The following is a 25,123-nucleotide window of genomic DNA, read 5'->3' on the forward strand; positions in this document are numbered from 1 at the left end:
CTTATCTATTATTTTGGGTTTTTTCAGTGTTTTGATAGCTGACTGTAGTAGGCATCCCACTGCTCTGATCCCAGATGCTGTTATGAGCAATCAGGGCATTGACTTCAGCAAGTCTACTTACTTGAGGAACAAATGCAGATGTTTGCACAATTAGATTTTAGAAGTCTTAACATAAGCACACTGAAAGTAGTTTTGTGTGTAGCATTGCATATAGTGATCCTAAGATAATGTAGAATGAATAATGAAAGGATTTTTTTTCATTCTTGGTATGATGGAAGTCTGGTAATTGCAATGGTTGTGTTGAATGTTGTTATCTATGGCTAGCTTGAAAATAACTTCAGAATCAATCATGACACTACATAACCTATTTTGTATCTTGCTACAGGTGCTACTACATGCGATTATTTGTCAGTTATATGACACTCGTGAGCATGTTATAGAACATTATTACATGGAATAATGGAAAATCATGGGACTGAGATGGTGATGAAGAGCTAGATTGATTGAAGTCAGGATGTTAGAAAACATTTAAAATTGTGGGAAAATATATTCAAGTTATTTCTCCACTGATGAAAGAATAGTGAGGATTTGCAACTCTGACAGGACGTTAAATCAAGAGGATTTTGAAAGCCTATGAAAAGCCCAGGATTGTGAAACACTCTCATAAGATGTTACCTATTACGTTTTTAGAAATACCTTTCATTCTCTTCTGCTCTATTCATGTATGAATTACATAGTGAGAAGCTAGATTATGAGTAATGGATGTGAAATATATTTATTGAGCAGAAAACCTGAAGAATTGATGAACGTGAAGCCACGATTGTTTGACAGTTCAAAAGGCAGAGGTAGTTACTGTCTCTTGAAGTTTTTTCAGTTGATGTAGACATGCAAAGAGGGAAACCCCACAGTACTTCCCACCCCATTATACTCGGATTTCTATTTAGGAGCACCATGTGAACCTAGTTACAGAAGCTAAAGCTCTTCTCAAAATCGAGTATTGTCCTCTTTCTAGTTTTAGGTGATGGTGCCATCATGTGGTCATTTGGGGCATCATCCCTGTGGTTTTCATTTGGTGTTCGTTGCCATTTTCTACAAAGAACGTCATCAGTCCTGAGAGTGAAAGGTTTTAGATCCAGAACAGTTCTGTTAAAATCAATGAAATATTTATGGCTTGTACCTGTTTCGGAATGGTTGGCTTTTTTTGACTATGCCTTCCCCTCCAGTAACATTCATATTACAAAACCTATATAAAACAATATTTTTCTCCCAAAAATTTCCCTATGCTCTCTCCTACTATGTGATAACTAGCTTTCAAAATATGTACTATAGTAAGCAAAAATGTTGATACATGCCAAATTCTATGGTGAAACATAAAATTAGAAAGGTGAAGAAAATTTATTTTTCACTAGTTTGTATGCATGCAATAGATCAGATTTGTCTAGATCATCCAAAACAAATTCTTTCTGTGTTATTCCTCTAAACTGGAAGCTGCTGCTTCAAGCTTTCATGTTTTTATTCAGAATAAAAAAAAAACATCTAAGGTCTTAAGATTAAGGGCTGGGGGTTTTATATGTATTTCAGGTTTTTTTTTTTTAATTATGTGATTGTTCTCTTTTAGCTATAAAGCAGTGACTGTGAAATCTTTAACATATTTACAGCTTTTTTTTGAGTGTTACCAGAGCAGTGGAGGGATAAATAGCTCCTGATCCTGGAAATCTGCCAAAGCAGTGTTATTTGATACTCTTTTAATGAGATTTTCTGGCTTACATTCCTTAACTCTTTACCTACATTATTCAGCATGCTTATCATGTGCACTATTTTGACCAACTGTGTATTTATGACCATGAGTAACCCTCCAGACTGGACAAAGAATGTAGAGTAAGTTAAATGGATTTTCTTTGAATAATATTCAGTACTCTGAAATAAACTGCTGTAAATGATTTTGTATTAGGATGGCATCCACTGGCAGCAGCTACTTTGTTGGGATATCCTTTCAACAGCTATTCTGATGCTACTTTCTAATTTGTAGTATTAAATACATATATTTTACACCACTTGCCTCATTACAAGTTGTTCAGTGTCTATCCTCTGTTTGCAGTACTAGATGGGGAATGTAAGACGAGAAGCTAGTCTTCTGACCAAGCAAAAAATAGATTATAAATATTTTCCAAGGCATTTGATGTTATATCCATGCAAAAATGTGGAGAAATACACTCTTCCATCTCTCCTGGAATAACCATTGCAGATAAAAGGATTGTCTAATGGATGCCTGTGTTCACCATAGTGCAGCCTTCCTTCACCAAAGACAATCTAACAACGGAAAGCTTGTATGAAAAATAAGCTGTTAGAAAAGTGTTTAGGTGGTTGGCTGATCTTGCTATAGGAAGAGAAAAGGTCAAATATGCCAACAACTTGATGCTGATACACATTTGGTGCATGTTTTGTGATAGTTCCAAGGCTGTAGTCCACAGTGTGAAACAGTTCTTCATGGTGCTTCATTTTTTGAAATAGCATATTATGCTTCTGCTTCTTCTTCATTCCTAACTGCTTTGGATGATATGTAACTGTTCAGTCTTTAGTGATCAAAAGTGAAATCACAGGAGGTTGGAGTCAGTGGAGGCATTCTCATTTTGAGTTCAGTATGAACGTGTATGTATTCAGGATGTCTAGCATATAGTAAATATTCATGAGTAAAGATAGCTAGCCTGAATATTTCTTCATATCATCATATTGTGCCATTTAGATATGCAACAGAAGTCCCCTGTTGAGCTAAGTTGTGCAGGAAAGAAAATTTTCAGAAATTTATCTGAAAAAAATTTGGAAAACTGGTTTCAGGTTGACTCAAATCTGAAAACCAGTTCAAGCAATTTTACCTGGATTCTTTGCTATTAAAAATATAAATTAAACACAATTTCAAGATGACCTAATTTAGAGATAGAAAATTGAAATTATTCAGAATGCCAGAATTAAGTAATTTTACATTTCAACTAGAGTTTTTTGTCAAAGTGAGTAGCTGAATTTTATTGGCAGTTGTAAATATTTCTGGTTGTTCTGCACAGGATTTTGCATTTGAAAACACTTGTTTAATTCCAGTACCATACCTGTCTTGCTGAAGGTGAAGTACTTGGTACACCTACTCTGTAACCAAGTCAGTGAGGACTGATGACGGTGTATTCCCAGCTCATGGTACTAAGCAGTACTTCAGCATAAAAATAACATTGAAGAAATACCTTTGTAGTCTGGAAGCAACTTCTGAAATCCTAATTTCTGTAACCTATCTGTATATTTTAACATGGATTCAGACTGGACATACACATGGGGAACAATAAACAATTGGGAATTTTGCAGCTGTTTTTTTTGGTGTAGATTATAGAATGTGAACTTAAGCTATGGGTTGTCATTTAGTCTTTCAATAATCAATTCATTCCTCCTTCCTTATGGTACAAATTCTGCAGATGATTAAATTTGCTTGTAACTTCCATTAAATTCTTATGTCACTTAAAGAGAAGAAAATGAGAATAAAGCAACTTGAGAGCAAAATATGTAAAGTTAATGCCTGTGTTTCTATAAACTCTGTCTTGCATATTTTCCTCAGATACACTTTCACTGGAATTTATACCTTTGAATCACTTATTAAAATTCTTGCAAGGGGCTTCTGTCTAGAAGATTTTACATTTCTTCGAGACCCATGGAACTGGCTAGATTTCACTGTCATTACATTTGCGTAAGTCTTCTACCTTTTTTTTTTTGTAGAAAAAAATGTTCCTGCTAGCATGAAATTAGTGACTAAAAATTGCCTCATATTTTGTCAGCCAGAACATTTGGAGCCTGGACTTCCTGCGGTTTCAATATGTTTCTTCTACCTCTTTTACACATTTTAGTATTTCTAACTAACCATGTGCTGCAGAGGCCAGCATAGTGTGCCAGCCCATTAGGATTGTGAATGCCATCAGCCTGAACTGTTCATATCCTGTCTCCTTTCTGCATACCAGAATAAAAGGAATCCTTTTGACTTCCTGCTATAAGATGATGAAATTTCAAACATCAAGTCAATTTGGCTAATTTTTATTAAATTAATTTAAATTTGTGGTCAGAAGCATATTTATAACACAGGCAAAATACAGTGAACGGTGAAGAGGTCTTTATCAAAGACCCAAGCAATTAGGATAAAATCTGCCTCAATTCTGAGTAACTGTGATTTAATCCTACAGGTATGTAACAGAATTTGTAAACCTAGGCAATGTTTCAGCTCTTCGAACTTTCAGAGTATTGAGAGCTTTGAAAACTATTTCTGTAATTCCAGGTAAGAAGTAGTTGGTGTAAGGTGTTAGGCCCCTCATATCTCCAACTGTTATTTGTGTGCTGTCATTGTGTTTGTGTGTGAACTCCCCTATTACAGATATGTGACAGAGTTTGTGGACCTGGGCAATGTCTCAGCGTTGAGAACATTCAGAGTTCTCCGAGCTTTGAAAACAATATCAGTCATTCCAGGTGAGAGCTAGGTTAAACACTGAGGCTGACTTTTGTTCTACAAAGGCTATACTCATGTTTTTAAAGCATAAGCCTTGTTTGCTACACATTTTTAACAAAATAAAAATGCAGGAATCAAGACATGTAATTTTACTTAAACTGATTCTTGCTTGTATTAGTGGTATTTTTCTATCTCTCAAAAAAAAAATCAGCCTTTGAGTTTAACAAATTTTTGCATGAGATATTTGCAGTAAACAGCCTATGTGATTTGCATCTGATGACATCAAGCTTTCCTGTACATGTTTTAAATGTCAATTTTAAGCTTTCATATTGATGCAAATTTTATCATTTATTGCAGGCACTTGATATAGCAACTTAATTCAGTTTTAAGTCATGTATGAAAAATTAAAGGATAGCATGGGCCATGCATGGGGTATTGTTTTAAAGATGTCTTTCTTCTCCAAACCATCACCCCTCTTATATTGTAAGATTATTGTTATATCATTCAAATATGCACTTACAATGTCTTTATAATGGGTTTACTAACGCAGAATATTTAAAAGGTTCATTTAAGAAAGGTTTGGGCAAGAAGCATCAGCAAAAGCAAATGATGCTTTTCTACATAGGGTTGAGATATAGCATGAATAAGAAAATCACTTATTTTGGCATAAACAATGTGTTTGGTATTATCTACTTTTTATTTCTGTACACTGTAAAATAAGCATAAACTTACAGCTTTTCATTCATCTTCACAAGTAGTAAGGCTTTTCATGAAAGTTATTGTATCACAAAATATTCAACTCAGTTGTCATTTTGCATGAAATCTTTATCTTGTCAGGAAATACCACATTATATACATTTTTTTTGGGGGGGGGGGGTTGGTGTGGTGTGGGTTTTTTTTGTTGTTTTTTGGTTGGTTGGTTGGTTTTTGTTTTGTTTTGTTTTGGTGTTTTGTATCTGTTTAATGCCATAATAAAATTCTTTTCTCTTTGCAGGCTTGAAGACAATCGTGGGCGCCCTAATTCAGTCTGTGAAGAAGCTCTCAGATGTTATGATCCTGACTGTATTTTGTCTGAGTGTATTTGCACTAATAGGTCTGCAGCTGTTCATGGGCAACTTGAGGAATAAATGCCTGCAGTGGCCTCCAGACAATTCTACTTTTGAAACAACTGTTATTTCCTACTTTAATAGTTCTATAGGTGAAAATGGCACGTTTATTAATATGACAATGACAACATTTAACTGGGATGAGTACATCGAAGACAAAAGTAAGAGTTAATTATATCACCTACTGCATTGATTTTCTGTAATTTTTTTTTAACAAACAAAAGCATCAATATCTTTTCATTGCATTTTAAATGGTGTAATCTGTCCAAAAGACATAAAAGTGCTTATTTTGTATAGCAAAGAAAAGAACAGTCATAACATAGTTTAACATACTTACAGTATTGTACTGGGTACCAAAATATCTTTTTACCTTTTACTGAATATGACTTTCAGAGTAAAAACACATTGCAGCACAAAGCAGAAATTTCTGTGCTAGCTTCGAGCCTCCTGATATAGTGTGACTGTCCTGATGTGGGATCTGAAATCATATAGCTACACTTGTGCAAGATAATATCCAATATCATAAATCCCCATTTGAACATCAGTTAGCTCATGAATCCTGCTATAGCATGTAAATGCAGCTGCATTGCTTCTTCTGGAACTTGGTCTTCACACCACAGTCCCATGCACAGCACAGACATGCCTTTATGAGAATACTAGTGATTTATCCCATGCTTCTTACTCTAGTAAAATAAGAACTATATTCCATATTATGTATCTTTTACATTGTTTCTTATCTGTGGAAAATCAAGAAATAATCATTTCCGTCTCCTATGTTACCTCATAATACAGTATTTTCACCATTTTAGGTAGTTCACGTCATTAATGTTTTAAAAGAAATTATTTTAAAATATAGATACTGAAAGTATCTATAGTAGATTGCTATTCTGTCATTCATAATGGTACATTGCTTCAGAATCTCCTATTTATTCAGTACTTCCTATTTATTTTACTGTAATTAGGGTTTTAACTTCATAATTAGGCATGATCTTAGTTTTTTTCTAAAGGCTGCATAAGTCTTGTAACTAACATCTGTACCACTGAAAGTTAGGGAACCTCAGTGTGACAGCTAAATGCTTTTGGATCCAAGTCTCATTGCCTTACAATCTTTTAATATACTTAGCATCTCAGCATACTTCTAGTATCATAGAAATGTCATCTTGGAAATTTTGGATGATAACATATTCTTAAAAATATCTGAAAACAGATTCCACTCCCTTTTAGCTGCTTCTGGTACTACAGCATACAAATAGAAAGAATTTTCTAAATATCTGACCTAAATTTTCCTGATTTCAGATTGAATATATTACTGCTTCTCCTGTGGATTTAGAAATAAGATAATCATAGACTGTATTAGTCTTTATAATACTTTAAAACCATTATCTTCTTTATTTCTGGTCTTTTCTAAATCAGGCAATCCTATTTTGTTTTGCATTTTCTCTACATCTTTTCGCCTTTTTTTTTTCCTCTTCTGGAATCTTTCCAATTTGTCTGGGATTTTGGGTAGTTTTTGTTATTGTCCATGTTTGTTTGGGTTTTTTAATTAGATTCTCAAATTGTACTTTACTCCTCTAGCAAAGGTACAAATTAGAAGTAATTACCTTATGTGCCATATATGAAACATTTCTATTAAAACATCTCAAAATTGCATAATTTTTGTATCAGCGCTGTATTGTTGATTCACAGCCAATTTGTGGTTTGTGACAGTCACTGCATCTTTTTGCACAGTAGTGGCTGTGGCCAGATCCTGTCTATTTTGCATTTACGTATTTTATTTTGCCTTGTCAGTTGTTGCATTTTCTTCTTGTCTCTGTTGAAATAAATCCAATTGCTTTTGGACCAGCCTGTCAGTTTGTAAAGGTCATTCTGAAATTCAGTCATCTTCTCTCCTAGCTTGATGTCTTCAGAATACTTGATGCATTTTTTTCTATTATTTCATGTCTTGAGTTGGTAGTGAAACTTGTTATGGAAACCGTGTATAGCACAGAGCCCTGGAGGACCTTCAGAAAGATGCCCTTATGAACTGACATTGAGCCACTGGCAACTGCCCTCCAAGAATCTTTTTTCAAGTATTTTGTGATGATTCCAGCCAGAACATATGTCCTTCATTTGCTTATGAAAGTGTACGACTTGTACGTGTGACTGTTGTCCTGTTATTAATTTGGCAGGAGACAGGAATAATTTTAATATATGGCATATTTTCTACAAACACATATTAGCTATTTTTATTACTTAATCATTATCATCTTTCTATTGAAAAATTCATTATTTAAATGTTTTCTAAAATAGTGGGCTAAGGGCTGAGTTGACTGGATGGTTTAGCTGGATCCTCTGCTTACCAGAGCAGGAACTGTGTCACATAAAAATATGAATTAGGCCTACAGACAATTTTTAAAATCCAGCTTGTAGCCTATCTGCATCTTTATGCTTTTTAAGTAGGGCTTAGATCTCTCACAGAGTTTGACTATATGAGTTCCAGAATGTCTGAGAATCCACTGTTTTCTTATCTGATACCCAAGAATGTATTGCAGATGCCTAAATTATGCACATAATATCTCTCTCTCTTTAAAATAAGCAGATTTTATGCTGTCTCTATGGTATACCGGTGGTGACAGAGTAGAAGCAGTCAATAGGAACTGGTTGCAATTCCCTGCTTGTCTCTTTAGCATTAGCCCTCAGTTAGTTCATGCCAGCTAAGCTAGTCTGTGCCAGCTGGCAGTGAATCTCAAGGAACCATCTGCTTCCTGGGAACAGCCAGAACATACCTAATTCTGGCAACGTTAGCTTAATATGCCACCTGACCCAAAAATCTCCACTAGAGATTCCCATTTTACCCCAAGAATCCCAAACTGGGAATTGGTGGCAAATTGGTTTTCCCTTTCTGCCTCAAAGCAGAACAAAGAAAAGAATATGCCAGAGGCTTTTAAGACTTCCATCTCTTTAAATCATATTTTACCTCATTTTAATAGTTAACCTATTAACAAAATATATGTAGGCACTTCAAGTACATTCCTCTGCTACAGAATTTTGTTTAGTAATTTTTTGTAATGTACAATAAAAGCTTGGTTTCTTCCTCAGCTGCTCAAATCAAGATTCAGGTAGCAATTTCTTGTGCATGTTGCATTATCTTTCCATGCTGAAAAAGTGTCAGTACTTTTTGAAGTAATATTTTGATATAATAGCAAGTAATTAATAGTTATAAATGAATAAAACTAAATGACATATATCAAAATGCATGAACAAAGGCAGGGTATCAACCTCATCTTTTGTCTTGTTTTCCTGATATTTGTTCACTCATTTGCTGACACACATAATTTGGTATTCTACCCATTGTATTTTAGTCATTTGGGTAAGTTACTGAGAATTAGCTGTACAACTACCTTGCTATTTTCTAAAGAAAGGCCAACTTCAAGATGCCGTAGGAAGTCATTTTCCTATCAAAACAGTATTTTCCATACTTTTTTCTTTCCTAATCATTATATATTGAGGTTAAACTGTTTTTTAGCTATGCTTAGTTCTTTATAGTGTTAAAGGTGTTAAAGTCTATATCACTGCTCAATTTTCATTATGTATAAATGATGTCTTTCTCATCACCTTTTTTTTTTTTTTTTGGTTTTGGTTTGGTTTGGTTTTTTTTGTTTTTTTTTTTTTTTTCTTTTTAAAAACAGGTCATTTCTACTTCTTGGAAGGCCAAAATGATGCTTTGCTGTGTGGCAATAGCTCAGATGCAGGGTAAGAAAACCATCATCATTTTTCGTTATGCATCAAGAAAAAACAGCTACTTAGAATAGCTCAGGTGGTCAACTCTAGTATCAGCTGTACCAGAGAGTTGCTAATTACTGACATTTTGCAGTTGAAGCTAGACTGAGATACAGCTATCAACTATGTGGTTTGAGTTTACACTTTTGAAGCACTTTTGTCAGCATCTGCGGCTAATTTTGTAAAGGTAACCACATGAATGCTACGTGCATGAATGTTGCTGCCAGCTTGCTGGTATCTGTTTATCATGAGCCATGCTAGTTAACATTCTTTTATCCTAGTGGAGATGTGTTGATATGACAAATTGTGGGGAAGGGTAGACAACTATTAGTTATTTATTAAAGCATTGAAATGTCATTAGGAAATTGAATTAAAAATTGAAAAGCAATAAGATATGTAGTTTTCTTTTAGATATTTAGAATAAAATTTTACTTGTTCATAATTTCATTACCAAATGGTACTCCTGAACAATTTTGTGATTTACTATAGCATATCGTAATTTAGAGTAGTTGTTAAAAATAGCATTTCCTCTTCTTTTGTAGTCAATGTCCAGAAGGATATATATGTGTGAAAGCTGGTAGAAACCCCAACTATGGCTACACAAGTTTTGATACATTCAGTTGGGCATTCTTGTCACTGTTTCGATTGATGACTCAGGACTTTTGGGAGAATCTTTACCAGCTGGTGAGGACTTATTAAAATAAACAGCACCATCACCAATACCATTACTACATAGTACTTGTATAGTTATTTTCATTCACATGTCCCTAAGGCATTTAGGACAGAAATCATCTTTTATTTCATATATGTAAGCGGTCTAAAACAAAAGGGCTCTTGTTAATGATTTAGGTTCCCAAGAAATAGCAGCTATTTTGTTAAGGTGGTTAAGCATTATGTTTTCTTTTCGCAAATGAGTAAATGAACTTAAGTTGTTAAAGTTTATTAGCCGAACATGCTCTAAATAGATGCTAGCTAAATTGGTCTGCAGTCTAGTACAAGTATGTTGTTATTGAAAAGGTTAAATCTTGTCCCTGAACTACACATATCCTTAACCCGAAGGACAGTGATGGTGTACAGCATGACATTTTGTATACTGCACTGTCTCTGTGGCATTGTAGTTTGGGACTGATGAAACAAGAAGGTAAGATGTTGGTTAGTGGCCCCACTACTGTTAGATTTAAAGCTATAATATAAAGATGTAAAGTGGGGACAGCAACTAATACAGATTCTCACTGGTAGATGTTCTGAGGTATCCAAGCTACAGAATGTTATTTACCTTGGCCATACCAGACACAAAACTTGAATTTTTGCACTTGTAGCCAGGATATAGTACTATTTATATATGGAAAAAATAACTAATAACCTTGTTATAACATAAAGCAATCTTATAATGTATTTCTAGACCATAAGACAGATGCAACAGTATTTAAAAGTTTGCTAAAAATGTGCATTGTCTCTTTTCCTCCAGACACTGCGCGCTGCTGGGAAAACATACATGATATTTTTTGTTTTGGTCATTTTCCTGGGTTCTTTCTACCTGATTAACTTGATCTTGGCTGTGGTTGCCATGGCCTATGAAGAACAGAATCAAGCAACCATGGAGGAAGCAGAACAGAAAGAAGCAGAATTTCAGCAAATGCTGGAACAACTGAAAAAGCAACAGGAAGAAGCTCAGGTATCCCTGTAAAGTAGAATTCCTTCTTCCATTTGTAATTGTGATCAAATGTGTTATGTCCACATATAAGAATACTTATTCCCCTACTCCTAGCAATTTATTACCTTCAGTCTTACAAATTCCTTCACTTTGCAAGCAATCTTTAGAGTTTTCCATTGCTCCGTTTCTGCTGGCTTGAGTGAACCTGTTAATTTATGGCAAAAATTACAACCACTAAGCTAAAATACTGGATTATTAAATTGGAGATGGAAATTAACATTTTACTGAGCCCTTGAACAAGTTGCTCAGAGTGCTTGTGGGACCACCACCCTTGGAGATAATAAAAAAACATTGGAACATGGTCCTGGGAAACCTGCTTTAAGTGACCCTGTCTGTGCTGGGGAGTTGGACATGATGACCTCCAGAGGTTCCTTTCCAAAATCAGCCATTCTGTGATTCTGTGAAATGGAGATGGAGATGTGGGGAAAAAAGCCCCAGGAATTCTGCTTATTTAAATAACAGAAGCAAATCTATTACAGGGAGAAATATTTTGCTTCAGCAACATTTGGCTTTTTCTGCTCCTTCCCCAGCTCTCACAGCAAAAAGCCACAGTGTTCCAATTTTAAAGAAAACTAGAAAAAATGGAGAAACTGGAGAAAACGCTTCTGTGGTACAGGCATCGTGATTGCATACTGCTTTGAAATTCCTTTTCATTTTTTGAAGACTCTGAAATCTATAATAGGATAATTGATAATGTCTGCTTGGCATGTGGCCACATAGAGCAGAAGCTGAACTATGTCTTCCATGTAAGCACATGACTAGTCAGCAATAGGAGTTTCTTGTTTGGTTAGTTAGTTGGTATCTGGGAATTTTTTACCAAAACTTGTAAATAAATGTTAATCAAGTGCTCCACAAATGTCTGAAACTTCAAAAAGCAACAGGTCTCTAATGGCCTGCAGTTTAACTCAAATCGCTGATTGTGATTTGCAAAACTGAGATTAAGAATGTTACACCAGGCCTTTAATAGACTAGACAGTATTCAAAATCCACTAAAATGGTGTAAGCAAGTGTAGCTTCCTGTAATTGGGATTTTTTTCTGTTCAAGCCTTGATTCCTTACTTTTACATAGTAATTCAGGTGAAAAACCCATTACAACATATTGCTCCAATGTAAAACAGATGTTTGTTAACTTGATTCTTTGACAGCAGTTTTCCCTTGGGTTGCTCTAACTCATGGCTTATGGAGCAGTGGCAAATTATGGGTCCTGTGGTATTTCACAAATTCTATTTATGGTATGCTGGGTTTAATAAAGTGGGATTATTGCTTTTATTTCAAAATCATTATTTTTTTTTAAGAATGGCAATAAATTTAAAATAGTGTATGTTTGTATAAATATTGTAAATTGCATATGTGCTTGTACGTATAGGCAGCAGCAGCAGCTGCAGCAGCTGACTCAAGAGATTATAGTGGAGTAGGTGGAATAGGTGGATTCTCCGAAAGTTCTTCAGAGGCATCAAAACTGAGCTCAAAAAGTGCTAAAGAGAGAAGGAATAGAAGAAAGAAAAAAAAGCAGAAAGAACAATCTGAAGGCGAGGAGAAGGACGGGGAAGAATTTCACAAATCTGAATCAGAGGACAGCATCAAAAGGAAAGGTTTCCGATTTTCCATTGAGGGGAATAGACTGACATACGAAAAGAGATTCTCTTCCCCACACCAGGTACCATAGTATTATTACCTCTTAAACACCTTTGTTTTCTACTCATCATATAAACAAAACCTTGTAAAGTAGTTTGGTCAATTCTTGCAAGAGATTTCACAGGTTCTTTAATGTCTTAAGTCAAGTATGACCCAGTTAATACTTACAAAGATGAAACTGTAAGGATTTGAGAGATTTTGGTTTTATTCTGAGTTTATGTGTAAAAAAAAATCAAAACAACATATATTAATTAAAACCAATTTCTCAATGAAAACGGACCTATCTCCCCATCAAGATCAGTGTATTCAGTATGATCAGTGGCTTCAAAATTTGGTGCAACCATACAATGAAATTTCATAGTTTACATGAGAAAAGTATTAAAATTTGAGATATAAAAACTGCAGTAGTAATTGCATAAATGTTCATGTGAAATTTGACAAATTGATGTGAGACCATTAATCATGTTATCTTAAAGGTGGAACTATGTGTGGCAATGTGTCCTTGCATGTGTTCTCCTACATTGAAACACCAGTGACTCAGAGTGCCATCTGCATCTCCCATTCAGACATTCATTTAATTTGATAGTTTCATGTCATCCCTTCTACAATTTTCAGAGCTCCTCTTCATTTGCCCACCTCCAACTCTCCCCTCAGCACTTCACGTGCAGATCTCACATCCATCCTGTTTTTCTGCCCCTTTGTGTGCCTCAATATGCTTCTTCCTTTTATCATCACCTCCTTGATTCTCCCTCATCTTTGACTTCCTTTCACCCTCTTTTTAGTCACTATTGCTAAACTCATTCATTCCTTTTTAATCCTTTTCTATTAGAGTGTCTAGAAAGCCTGTTTTGTCCCTAAATCGATCATGAACGCTCATATTCTCTTCATGTATCACTTTCTCCAACTCCCATTCTCAAAGAAGCTCAGATCTCTTCTGAGGTCTTAATTTATTTTTTTTAAATATTTTTTTTCCTAAGAACTGTCCTCCTTAGATCAGACTATGGTGGGAATAAAATTTTTCTAGCTTCCTATTTCTGCCAAGTTAACTCCTCCTTCTACTTACTTCTTAACATACTTCCTTTTTTTACTAGTACTGCATCCTTCCCTCCTCCACCACCCCCCACCCTTGGTCTGCCATCTTTTTACATTGCTGTCTAACCTCTGTAATATTTCATTGCTGAATTTATTTAGTTCATGGTTCATTCTGCTCCATATACAGATTTTCACACCTATATCCATTGGCTTTGTTGAAGACCCATGTGATCCTTTAGGTGCATATCCTTGCTTGTGTTGTCATTCAAACTGTAGCCTTATTCAGCTGCAGCTCAATACATCTATCTTGTAAGAAATGAAGCATTCCTCATACAACTTGCTTCTCTTTTACCTTTTCATCTCCAAGTTTATTTGCAGCTGTTTACTATGGCAGTCTAGCAATCACTTCCCCTCTGTTTTCCCAACTCTAGTGCTTTTCACAACTCTCAACTTTTCACTCTAGATTCTAGCTGCTAATCAAAAATACCACTCACCAGTTCTTAATAACCTTTTCCTAGACAAAACTCAGGTTTATATCTCATCTTTGACTTTTTCCTTGACATTTCATTTGCCTTCAGTGTCCTTGAACTGTTATGTTCTCTTGAAAACTTACTCTTCCTAACATTCATAGTTTCATTTCCTATCAATTCTCCTGATTTAGTTGTGCTTTAGAAGATTCTTTTTTCCCTTTGGCAGTTTTCTAAGGGATTTCCACAAGGCCTTTTGCTCATTCCCTTCTCTCCCCCTATTTTTTTTTTTTTTTTATTTTTTTACTCTACTCTGGACCCACAACTGTGAATCATTTTTTTAACCTGGACCTCTTTCCATGTCACAGTTACTGCTGTATTCATCAAGAATGTGGTTGCAAGGCGCACTAACCTATCTCATTGCTTTACCTAATCTGCTAGTAAACATATCTACCTAAAGATATTTTTTAATACCATAAAACATACGGTGCCTAAAATTCCTCCTAACTCATCTTGTCTACTTAGAGTAAACAAGTCCCAGCTTTGACTGACCCATCCATAACCTCCTGTTAAATTTTCAAGCTAGTTTCTTTGAGCTCTTTCTGTTATGCTGCCCCTCATGCTTGGAAGAAGCTCCCATGAGTTTCCACAGAACACTTCATTGCTTTCCTCAAATCCCTCTTTAAAACTCTCTTTTACCATGCTGCCTACAGAAAGCTTGACAGGGAAGTGACTTCAGGTGAGCTAAGACCACTGTTTATCATATCCATCAATTTTGCCTCCTTGTATTCCCTCTCTTTTTGTATCCATCTGTTGTGTTACACTTAGATGATAAATTCTTTGCAGTGCCTTTTTGTTCTCCATTTTGCAGTACCTAGAACAATGGGGTTCAGGTCCATAAAGATAAGTTGCAGAAGAGAAACAAAGACACTGCTTTGTTATGTATCATCTCTGCTGTTCATAGAGGTCTTGGTTGAAATCAGGTGATAATCAAATCAAGAGGATCACTTGAATTAAAGTTAAGAACAGCTATAATTATATGCAATTTTAGAGCATTATTTTGACTCTTATCCTGAAAAGATCCTTTCATAACAGAACATTTACTTATGTGAGTAAACTGATGATTAGTGAGACTGCATAAAAAATTATAAAATTACAAGCGTAACTTTTCATATTCAGAATAGCTGAAACTTTAAAAATGAAATAAAACCTTATTGTGGCCTACTTGACTAGTATCTGAAAAAATATGGTTTTTAAAATTAGGCACTATTTGGGAGCTACCACTGTGTGCAGACTGAGTCATGGGAACTTTGCCTAAAATTTTATTTACTCAGCCTGACAGACTAATGCTAACCTGAGGTAAACAGTGTCTAGATTTGCTTCCTCAGTTTATGAACAGTTGGTAATAAACAAGCAGAATGGCAGAGGAAACAATTCTGTCAAGCAGTTTCTTTTACTCTAATTAAACCAATTGATTTCATATATCCAAAGTAGTAAAATAACTAGTCTTTGTCTGTCACTTATGTGCTCTTTGTTTACTACCCAAAAGGGAGTGTATTTGGGGGGGATGTGCCAGTTCATTTCTTTGTAGATAACCTTATCCTTTAAGACATATTAACACTGTGTTTTTTTCCTCTGTATGAAAACATTATATTTGAAAGGATTTTCATTGGATAATCATTGTTTTTATTTGCCTGCAGTCTTTGCTGAGCATTCGAGGCTCCCTCTTTTCTCCAAGGCGCAACAGCAGAACAAGTCTTTTCAGCTTCAGAGGTCGAGCGAAGGATGTAGGATCAGAAAATGACTTTGCAGATGATGAGCACAGCACTTTCGAAGACAATGAGAGCAGAAGAGATTCTCTCTTTGTTCCTCATAAACATGGTGAACGACGCAACAGTAACATTAGTCAGGCCAGCAGGTCATCCAGGACAGTAGCTCCACTTCCAGCAAATGGGAAGATGCACAGCACTGTGGATTGCAATGGAGTAGTTTCTTTAGTCGGTGGGCCACCAGCTTTGACGTCACCTACTGGACAGCTTCTGCCAGAGGTGATGATTGATAAAGCAGCCACTGCTAGCAATGTAAGGAAGTCTGCAATAGTTTAGGCATGATGTCTTCTCCCTGTATTATCAGCCACTGTTTTAAAAAAAATGTAGTTACTTGGAAATGATTCCCATTCTGGCCAAGCTGTGAATGATCCTTTCATATATTCCAGTTATAAGCTAAAGTAAAAACTGAAGTTGCCTAGCTCTCATTACCTAAGTATGTGAAAATATATGCTAATTTACTGGGAATTAACAGAATAGCATAGTAAACCGTTGCATAAATTTTACATTACACCCATTGATTCATTATGCTAACTGAAGACTTAACTGGAAGGTTCTGTATTTGTATATCAGGATATCAAAATGAAAAAAATATAAAAAATAATTCTGTATACTTAATGGAATATATTAAATGAGCATTCAACTTCACACTGACCACATTATTAAATATTTTCTTTCTTTTGTTTGAAAGCATGTGCTAGGAAATTGATAAGTTACTCTAAATTAAGAGTTACCTTAAGAAAATACTCTGTGCTTTTACTGCTAGCTGTGTGGGCTGTACTTTTCTGTGTTTAGAAAAAGACTGCCTAATTAGAAGGATATTTATGGCAGACCTCATTGACAAGCATTGTGGAACTTTTTATAATCTAAAATCTTTTTTAATGTCTCAGCCCAGTTTCAGCAAAATACTTGAAAACATGTTCTTTAAGCACAAAAGCAGTACGTCCGATGTGTCGACCATTTGCTATATATAAAATTAGGCATACATTAGGTTACTGCAAAACTGTGACATAAATGGAGCATGGTGCAGAAAAGCAGTGTTTTAAAATATTGTAATTCTATAATAATTTACAGCATTATTTTATCAGGCTATTTTATCAGTGTTTTATTTTCAGGGCACTACTACAGAAACTGATTTAAGAAAGAGACGGTCTAGTTCTTATCATGTTCCTATGGACTACTTAACAGATCCTAGTGCAAGGCAAAGAGCCATGAGTATAGCCAGCATGCTTACAAACACAATGGAAGGTACGTAGCACAGAATTTTTGTATGACAATACCATGAAATGCTATAAAATATCTGATACATTAAGTAGCTGTGGCATTTTATGACAGCTGTTTAAGCCTAAAAGGTACAGGCAAATGAGATTTGTACACAGGGATTTGTACACTAGTTTTTTTTTTTTTTTCAAAGGCTGACCTGTCTGTTTGGAGAAGCAGACAAGCTTTCAAAGTACTAACAGGTTTGAGGAGGAAACAGCAGTCATTCCACACAGTTTCTCTAGATAAGTTATGTTTTGATGAAAAACCTCCTTTTAGATTACTGAAATGGCTGTGCTTCTTGCAGTGGAACAATCCCCTTCTGCCAGTTGAACAGACATGTTGTTTCACAAAGGAAGGATCACATTGTTCTTTCTGTAAGGGTAAATACAATGAATTTGAATTATGGAATTAAGCAACTAGTTGTAAGAAACGGCAAACGTTACTTTGAGGCTTAAATGACTATGCCAAAAATAACAAATAGGAAGGTAATAATCAGAAGTTTTGCACATGTGGACCATAATGCTGTTTAAATAGTTGTCTGAGTTCAGGTTTGTTCTGACTGTTTATCTTTAAGGAGGAAACTTTTAAATATTCATTCTAGGTATAAAATCATACAAAGTTTTCGGTTGGAATGGACCAACTAGATCATTTAGCTCCAACCCCCCTTCCACAGCCAGGAACACTTTCCACTAGCTCAGGTTGCCCCAGGCCACATACAGCCTGGCCTTGACCACTGCCAGGGTTGGGGCATCTACAACTTCTCTGAGCAACCGTTTCCAGTGTCTCACCAACCTCAGCATAAAGAATTTCTTCCTTATATCTAATCCAAATCTACCTTCTTTCAGTTTAAAATTGTTACCTCTCATACTATCCCTGTAATACCTAATAAAAAGTTCCTCGCTATCTTCCCTACAGTCCCCCTTTAAGTACTGGAAGGCAGCTCCAAGGTCTCCCCAGAGCTTTCTCTTCTCCAGGCTGAACATGCCCAACTCTCTCAGCGTGTCTTCATAATAGAGGTGCTCTGGCCCTCTGATCATGGCCCTCGTCTGGACCTGCTCTAACAAGTCTTTCCTATGGAGGGGACCCAAAAGCTGAATGCAGTATTCCAGGTGGGGTCTCACCAGAGCAGAGAGAAAGGCTTACCTCCCTCAACCTGCTAGCTTCTTTTGATGCAGCCCAGAATGAGATTGACTTTCAGGGCTGCAAGTGCACACTGCCAGATCATATTCAGTTTTTTGTCCATCAATACTCCCAGGTCTTTCTCCACAGGGCTGCTCTCAGTCCACTCAGTGCCCAGCCTGTATGCCAGATTTTTAAGACAAATTTCTATTTTGCATCCTGTGTAGCATTTTCTTGTGAATAGCTATTTTATTTATGTATGAATATTTAGTATTCTTTTTACATAGAATTTAAATCATAGTGGGGCAGATTGCTTTTAATTGTAATTTATTTTGACAGTAGCTTTTGTTTCAAAAGATCTATAATATCAACATGGTTTATCAATAATACCTTGGAAAACAGCATTTAGACCTCAAAGAAAAATCCCAGGTTATACTGGAATAGAGAAATATGTTTAAAATCTTATTTTCTTTTCTTATTTTTATTTTCTCTCTAGAATTGGAAGAATCCAGACAGAAATGCCCACCGTGCTGGTATAAATTTGCTAACACTTGCTTGATTTGGGACTGCTGTACTCCCTGGCTGAAAGTCAAACATATTGTAAATTTGATTGTGATGGACCCATTTGTTGATCTGGCTATTACTATCTGCATTGTCCTAAACACCCTGTTCATGGCAATGGAGCACTATCCAATGACAGAACAATTTAGTGGTGTGCTTTCAGTAGGAAACCTTGTAAGTCTTTTATGGTGTGACATGTATGTAAAATGCATTTTTCTTAAATAATTCTTCTCTGACTTATGTACCTATATTTAAAGAAAATGTTGAGTAGATCTTTAAAGGCTTGGGGTCGTTGAATTTATATTTAAGCTGTAATGAATCCCACTTTGTTGACATTTGTGGGTTTTGCCACTCTTGCTTTATAGAGCAAAAGGTAGAAAGATTTATTAAGTCAACATACATTTTGATTTTTAAAACCTTCAGCTTCTGTCATTGAAGCACTTTAAAGGAATTTATCTTTTGTGTTTTGTTTTTTTTTCTTGGATGGATACTTTCAAATCATAAGAACTTTCAGTTCCATTCTCACATCTGTTCTGCTCCTCACTAGCACCTCATAAGGTTCTGGGCGTTCAGGCAATTGCAGAGGGGAAAGACCTTGTAAGCATGGCAGCTCCACAGGAAATGGTGAAATGGCATGACAGTGCAGGTCATCCTGAAGAAAAACAGTTCTGCTCAACTTTCAGTAAAATATTTTTTCTTAATAAAATAATTGTCCCTCTCATAAACATATCTTTGTTCCTAGAAGCAAAAAGATGTCCCAAGGGCAAAGATGAGATCTAAGGAGGAAAAACTAAGCATTAAAATTAGAAGAGATTCAGTATTAATACATGCATATTAGCAGGCTAGATAAAAACTGTATTTTCCCAGTTACCTCTTTTCCTTTGGAAACCAAAAACTGTGATGCATATGTAAGCTTCAAATCTGAATTTAATTTTTAACCGCAATGTATGTCAACATAAAGAAGCTATTAAGATTTACCATAGATTGCTTGCTGGAGATATAACTTACCAGAAAGTTGATATTATTAATCTGGGGGAGGGGGTAATATTTTCTTATTAAACTGGAGTAAGAAACTGTATTTTGCTTGCAGGTGTTTACTGGAATTTTCACAGCAGAAATGTTTCTCAAGATAATTGCCATGGATCCTTATTATTATTTCCAAGAGGGCTGGAATATTTTTGATGGTTTTATTGTGAGTCTTAGTTTAATGGAGCTTGGCCTTGCAAATGTAGAAGGATTATCTGTCCTTCGATCATTCAGATTGGTAAATATACTAACCTATGTTGATCTGTTGTGTTTTTGTATTTCTGCATGTATGTTGTGCATTTTTAGTTTGTACATTATATATTTGCTTAAGACAGAAGATTATTTCAGAAGAACTTACAAAACTTCATACTCGCTAAATGGCATGTATCTATTAATATTGTTTTACACATTATCTTAGTAACATCTGTTGCTTCTTCAAGACATTGTCAGCATCAGTTCTGTTCTTACAGTGAGTGTGCTTTAAGGATTATCTTTTTTTAATAGTAGTATCTCAGAGTCTTTTTCTCATTAGATGAGGGAATGAAAAATGCAAGAGCCATGGGCCCCCACTAACTGTGACTGAAAATTTTTAAATTGCTTAGTAAATAACGGATTAGCTAATAAAAGTTTATTGACAGTTTTATCTGATAGACTTCCATTACCAGTTGGCTTACATGGTTAGTTTTAGAAGAGAGTAGTGTTAAGATTTTTCTTTGGATAAAGATTTTTCATCACTCTCAGCCTTCTCCTTATCATCCTCTGCAAGGCACCATCTGTCTAACAGTTTTTCTGTTCAGAAGTCACTGTGTTATCTCTGTCTGTATGAAATATCTCTGTCATGAATAGGAACTTGAAAAACTTTGGTCTTGCTGAAGACTAGGCTAGCATTCAAGTTGATGTTCACGTTCTCTTCTGAGAAGACCTACAGAGTAAGAGACAAGAAGTTAGAGTTCCTATTCATCAAGCTCAACTTTTGCCTAAATAAAGCAGAACACATTTGACTTTCATTTAAAGTTACATAAGCCCCCTTTAAAAAAAGAGGACATTTAAATTCACCCATTTGCTGGTTCTCTACATATCATTATATTGTATTTTGCCTGAAGTCTAATATCTGTCTGGATTGAATTCTCCCTCAGTAATTGAATTTTCTTTTTAACTTTGCCCATATACATTTTATTTACATGTCATCCCATGAAATAATATTTAAATTTAGATTCCTTTTATATTCTCCTCTTTCAGTTGTCTGAACACTTACTGTATCTTTCCAAACAATTTCATTTTTGTCAGTTTTGACTTGTTTAATATAATGCTTTCCTTTGGTTTTCTCAGCGGTGTATGACAAACTTTTTTCAGACACTTTTGTTTGCTTATATTAAATGACAGAAAATACATTAGATACTTGTAAGTAACTTCTGTGCCTGTCATTAACAACTCTAGCTTGTGTCTCTTCCTAGGAAAACTATTTCTTCTATCTCTCTGCCGCTGAAGACGAAAGAGATCTGAAAGTGTCTATACACTTACAATCCTGTTAAACTGACCACATTTCATGTGTGCTGGTTTATTTTTAGTTACATTCTTTTAGAGTTAACTAAAGGAGAAAGACTGTTTTGTCCAACTTGTCCAACAAGTACAACTTGTTTATAGATATCTACAGTCACCAAAAGAGGCAAAGTCTGAATAACAGACTTTGTGATAATTGCAATATAATTGAAATGAGCATACAGATGATATTTTTGATTTCTTAAGACTGCTGCTGTGTAGTATTATACAAAAAACCTAGAAGCAAATTTTGTAACTGAAGTTTCTAAAGATACATGAGACATGATTTATACACAGGATAACTGAAATATGAAATTTATGGCAATGATTTCATTACAGTTAGTAACATGATTAACTGTATACTTTTCTTCTGTTTTTCAGTTGCGAGTTTTCAAATTGGCAAAATCTTGGCCAACTCTAAATATGCTGATTAAGATTATTGGCAACTCAGTGGGGGCTCTGGGGAACCTGACCCTGGTGCTGGCCATTATTGTGTTCATTTTTGCTGTGGTTGGGATGCAGCTGTTTGGGAAAAGCTACAAGGAATGTGTCTGCAAGATCTCCAGTGACTGTGAACTTCCACGCTGGCACATGCATGACTTTTTCCACTCTTTCTTGATTGTATTCCGAGTGCTGTGTGGAGAATGGATAGAAACAATGTGGGACTGCATGGAGGTTGCAGGCCAAACTATGTGCCTTACTGTCTTCATGATGGTCATGGTGATTGGAAACCTTGTGGTATGTAATCAGTGGATTTTTTTTTAGAAGTATTAGAACTTATTTCCTGTTTTTCATTATTTAGAAATCAGAGATGAAGACTGGAAAAGGACTTCAGGAAATCATGTAACTCATTTGCCCTTTCGCTAAACCAGGTTCAAATCTTAGAATCATAGAATGATTTGGGTTGGAAGGGTCCATAAAGATCATATAGTTCCAACCCCCCCGCAACAGGCAAGGAGACCTTCCACTAGACCAGGTTGCTCAAAGCCCCATCCAACCTGGTTTTCAACACTGCCAGGGAAGGAGTAGCCACAACTTCTCGGGGCAACCTGCTCCAGTCTTGCCATGCTCACAGTGAAGAATTTCTGCCTTATATCTAATCTAAATCTATCTTTTATCAGTTTAAAACCATTACCCCTTATCCTATTCCTACACACCCCTGTAAAAAGTCCCTGTCCAGCTTTCTTCTAGGCTCCCTTTAGGTATTGGAAGGCTGATATCAGGTCTCTCCAAAGTCTTCTCCAGGATGAACCCAAACAGCCTTGATCATTTATGAAAAATGTTTGTCTACCTTTTCTTTTAATTCTTCAGTAAGTTTATGACTTCTTTAAGATCAGCACTGAATTATGCTTACAGTTAAAAATGCCTTTCAAAAAACCAACTTCAATCACCTGTTACAGCCAATTAAACTGGTCTCAATAGGGATGAAAACCAGTTGGTCTTCATGACAATATTTATAACTCTTAAAGTCTGAAAGTTTCCACTGTCAGTCTTTCCTTTTTGAAACAAAGTAAGTCCAGCTGTTAAATTTTTTTCCATAGATTTCTAAACTACTTACCATTTTTGCTGCTGGCCTCTGAATTCCTCTCAAGCAGCATATTAGATAGAGATACAAGTATCGGATAATGTGGAATAATTATACTTTCAAGTCTTACACCCAACATTCCTCATGGTACATCCCCAAATGACACATGACATTTCTCTACCAGCAGCCTATATGCCCTTTTCTTCAGTGCTTCCACCTTGCCAGTTATCACACCTTCTCTATACATAGTTTTCATTTTTTATAGCCAACATTTCCACTCCAGTACTTCAGAATTAAATGCCATATTAATTTTGAATCATTTAATCTATTTACATGCTTATGCTTAATTACAGTTTTTTCTTGTTGAGTGCTAGCACCCCTTCTCTTTTTAGTATCACCCACAAATTTTGTAAATATGCTTATTCAGACGTACATACAAAGTTTAACTGGACTGATGTGACACTCCTGTGGCAATTTTGAACAGGAAGAATTGAGAAGTATAATTTAAATATTATGATTATTCAGTTTTGCATATAGTCTGTCATAATTACATGCAGTCCAAATTTCTCTTGTATGTTTGCAAAATGTCATGCAAGAAAGTCTGAAATAGTTTCCTAAAATTGAGGTGTATCACATCTGTGGACTCTTTATCTCTTCCCTAGTTCACTTGCCCAAAACAAAAATAGACTAATATATTTTTGGCAAATACAGAAGTTTATTATATTCTGAATTAGAGACACTGAAACTACGGACTCTTGAACTGGAGTCTGCCTGTATTCCCCTCACCTGTGAACACTACTGCAGATGTAGCTTCCATAAATTACTACATAGTGTTTTATCCTGCTTCCTTAACGTCATTCTCCATTTTGAGGGGCAGACCTGCACTACTTGCAGTGTGGTGGAGAAAGTCAAGGAACAGCTCAGATTTTCACATATATTAGTCAAGCTAAAAAATTTTTTGGCAACTTACAATGAAATACGGGGAACAGGGATTACAGACTGGAAACTGTAGCAGAAAGATGGGTTGAAATAAAGTGCTAGCTGTAAAATAAAAAACATGTCCTATTAAACAATCCATAGTGGAATTACTTTTGTGACCTAAGAATAAGAGATCCATTATGTTTTCTCCCTTCTGTTTTGTAGGTACTCAACCTCTTTTTGGCCTTGCTGCTGAGCTCATTTAGTTCAGACAACCTTGCTGCTACAGATGATGATAATGAAATGAACAATCTACAGATTGCTGTGGCAAGGATACAGAAAGGCATAGATTATGTGAAGAGAAAAGTGCGTGAATTCATCCAAAAAGCCTTTGTTAGAAAGCAGAAAGTTTTAGATGAAATCAAGCCTCTTGAAGACCTAAACAACAAGAAAGACAGCTGTATTTCCAACCACACAATAGTAGAAATAGGTAAAAACCTTGCCTATCTTAAAGAAGGGAATGGAACTACCAGTGGCATAGGCAGCAGCGTGGAAAAATATGTTGTTGATGAAAGTGATTACATGTCATTCATAAACAACCCAAGTCTCACTGTGACAGTGCCCATTGCTGTCGGGGAATCAGATTTTGAAAATTTAAATACAGAGGAGTTCAGCAGCGAGTCAGACCTGGAAGAAAGCAAAGAGGTAAGACTATTTCTGTATCTAAAATATGCTGATGCTTTTCTTTATTTCCTAAGCTTAGTATTGTTGAATTCAAATCTCTATTGAATTCCTGTATAACAACGTATACAAGCTTGTAATGATATTTAGGGTAAATCGATGTAAGATTGTGAGAACTGAATGAGATGGTAGTACAGTAATGCATTTACTGTGATAATGAAGATGCATGAGATAATTTTTTAGAAAATCCATACTTTTTTTCCCTATTTTATTTGGTTAAATCATTAAGAAGAAAAGGAACCAATTTAATAGCCCTGGATACCAGAAGTCTTACAAAATGTGTGTGGGTTGTGCAAGTTTCTGCATGCTTACTTCATCAGTGCAGTTTATTTACTCTTTTGTCTGCTTTCTGGACTGCCTTCTGTCAAATTAATAGTTCATTCTGATGATTTTAACCTTTTTGATCTAGTCAAAATGCATC

General features: G+C 35.5%; 1 protein-coding gene across 6 annotated transcripts in view; it reads left to right on the forward strand.

Moving 5' to 3' along the window:
- LOC130606978 (sodium channel protein type 2 subunit alpha) overlaps positions 1–25,123 on the forward strand; it is a 79,247-nt gene that overhangs the window by 25,374 nt on the left and 28,750 nt on the right. For 2 of the 6 annotated variants that reach the window (XM_057423643.1, XM_057423645.1), the window contains exons 4-17: positions 1,788–1,878; positions 3,596–3,724; positions 4,400–4,491; positions 5,466–5,738; positions 9,246–9,309; positions 9,879–10,020; positions 10,805–11,011; positions 12,417–12,707; positions 15,885–16,265; positions 17,126–17,258; positions 18,889–19,127; positions 20,044–20,217; positions 21,900–22,256; positions 24,187–24,666. In XM_057423643.1, the coding sequence (XP_057279626.1) occupies positions 1,788–1,878; positions 3,596–3,724; positions 4,400–4,491; positions 5,466–5,738; positions 9,246–9,309; positions 9,879–10,020; positions 10,805–11,011; positions 12,417–12,707; positions 15,885–16,265; positions 17,126–17,258; positions 18,889–19,127; positions 20,044–20,217; positions 21,900–22,256; positions 24,187–24,666 (3,053 nt within the window). Of the gene's footprint in view, positions 1–1,787; positions 1,879–3,595; positions 3,725–4,211; positions 4,304–4,399; positions 4,492–5,465; positions 5,739–9,245; positions 9,310–9,878; positions 10,021–10,804; positions 11,012–12,416; positions 12,708–15,884; positions 16,266–17,125; positions 17,259–18,888; positions 19,128–20,043; positions 20,218–21,899; positions 22,257–24,186; positions 24,667–25,123 lie in introns of those variants that run through there. The other 4 variants (XM_057423649.1, XM_057423644.1, XM_057423648.1 and 1 more) reach the window with 4 other exon arrangements.

This window comes from Pezoporus wallicus, unplaced genomic scaffold (genome assembly GCF_028554395.1).
Source record: "Pezoporus wallicus isolate ANWC-B61680 ecotype Strahan unplaced genomic scaffold, APGP_CSIRO_Pwel_v1 contig_1181, whole genome shotgun sequence".
NCBI classification, from domain to species: Eukaryota; Metazoa; Chordata; class Aves; order Psittaciformes; family Psittacidae; genus Pezoporus; species Pezoporus wallicus.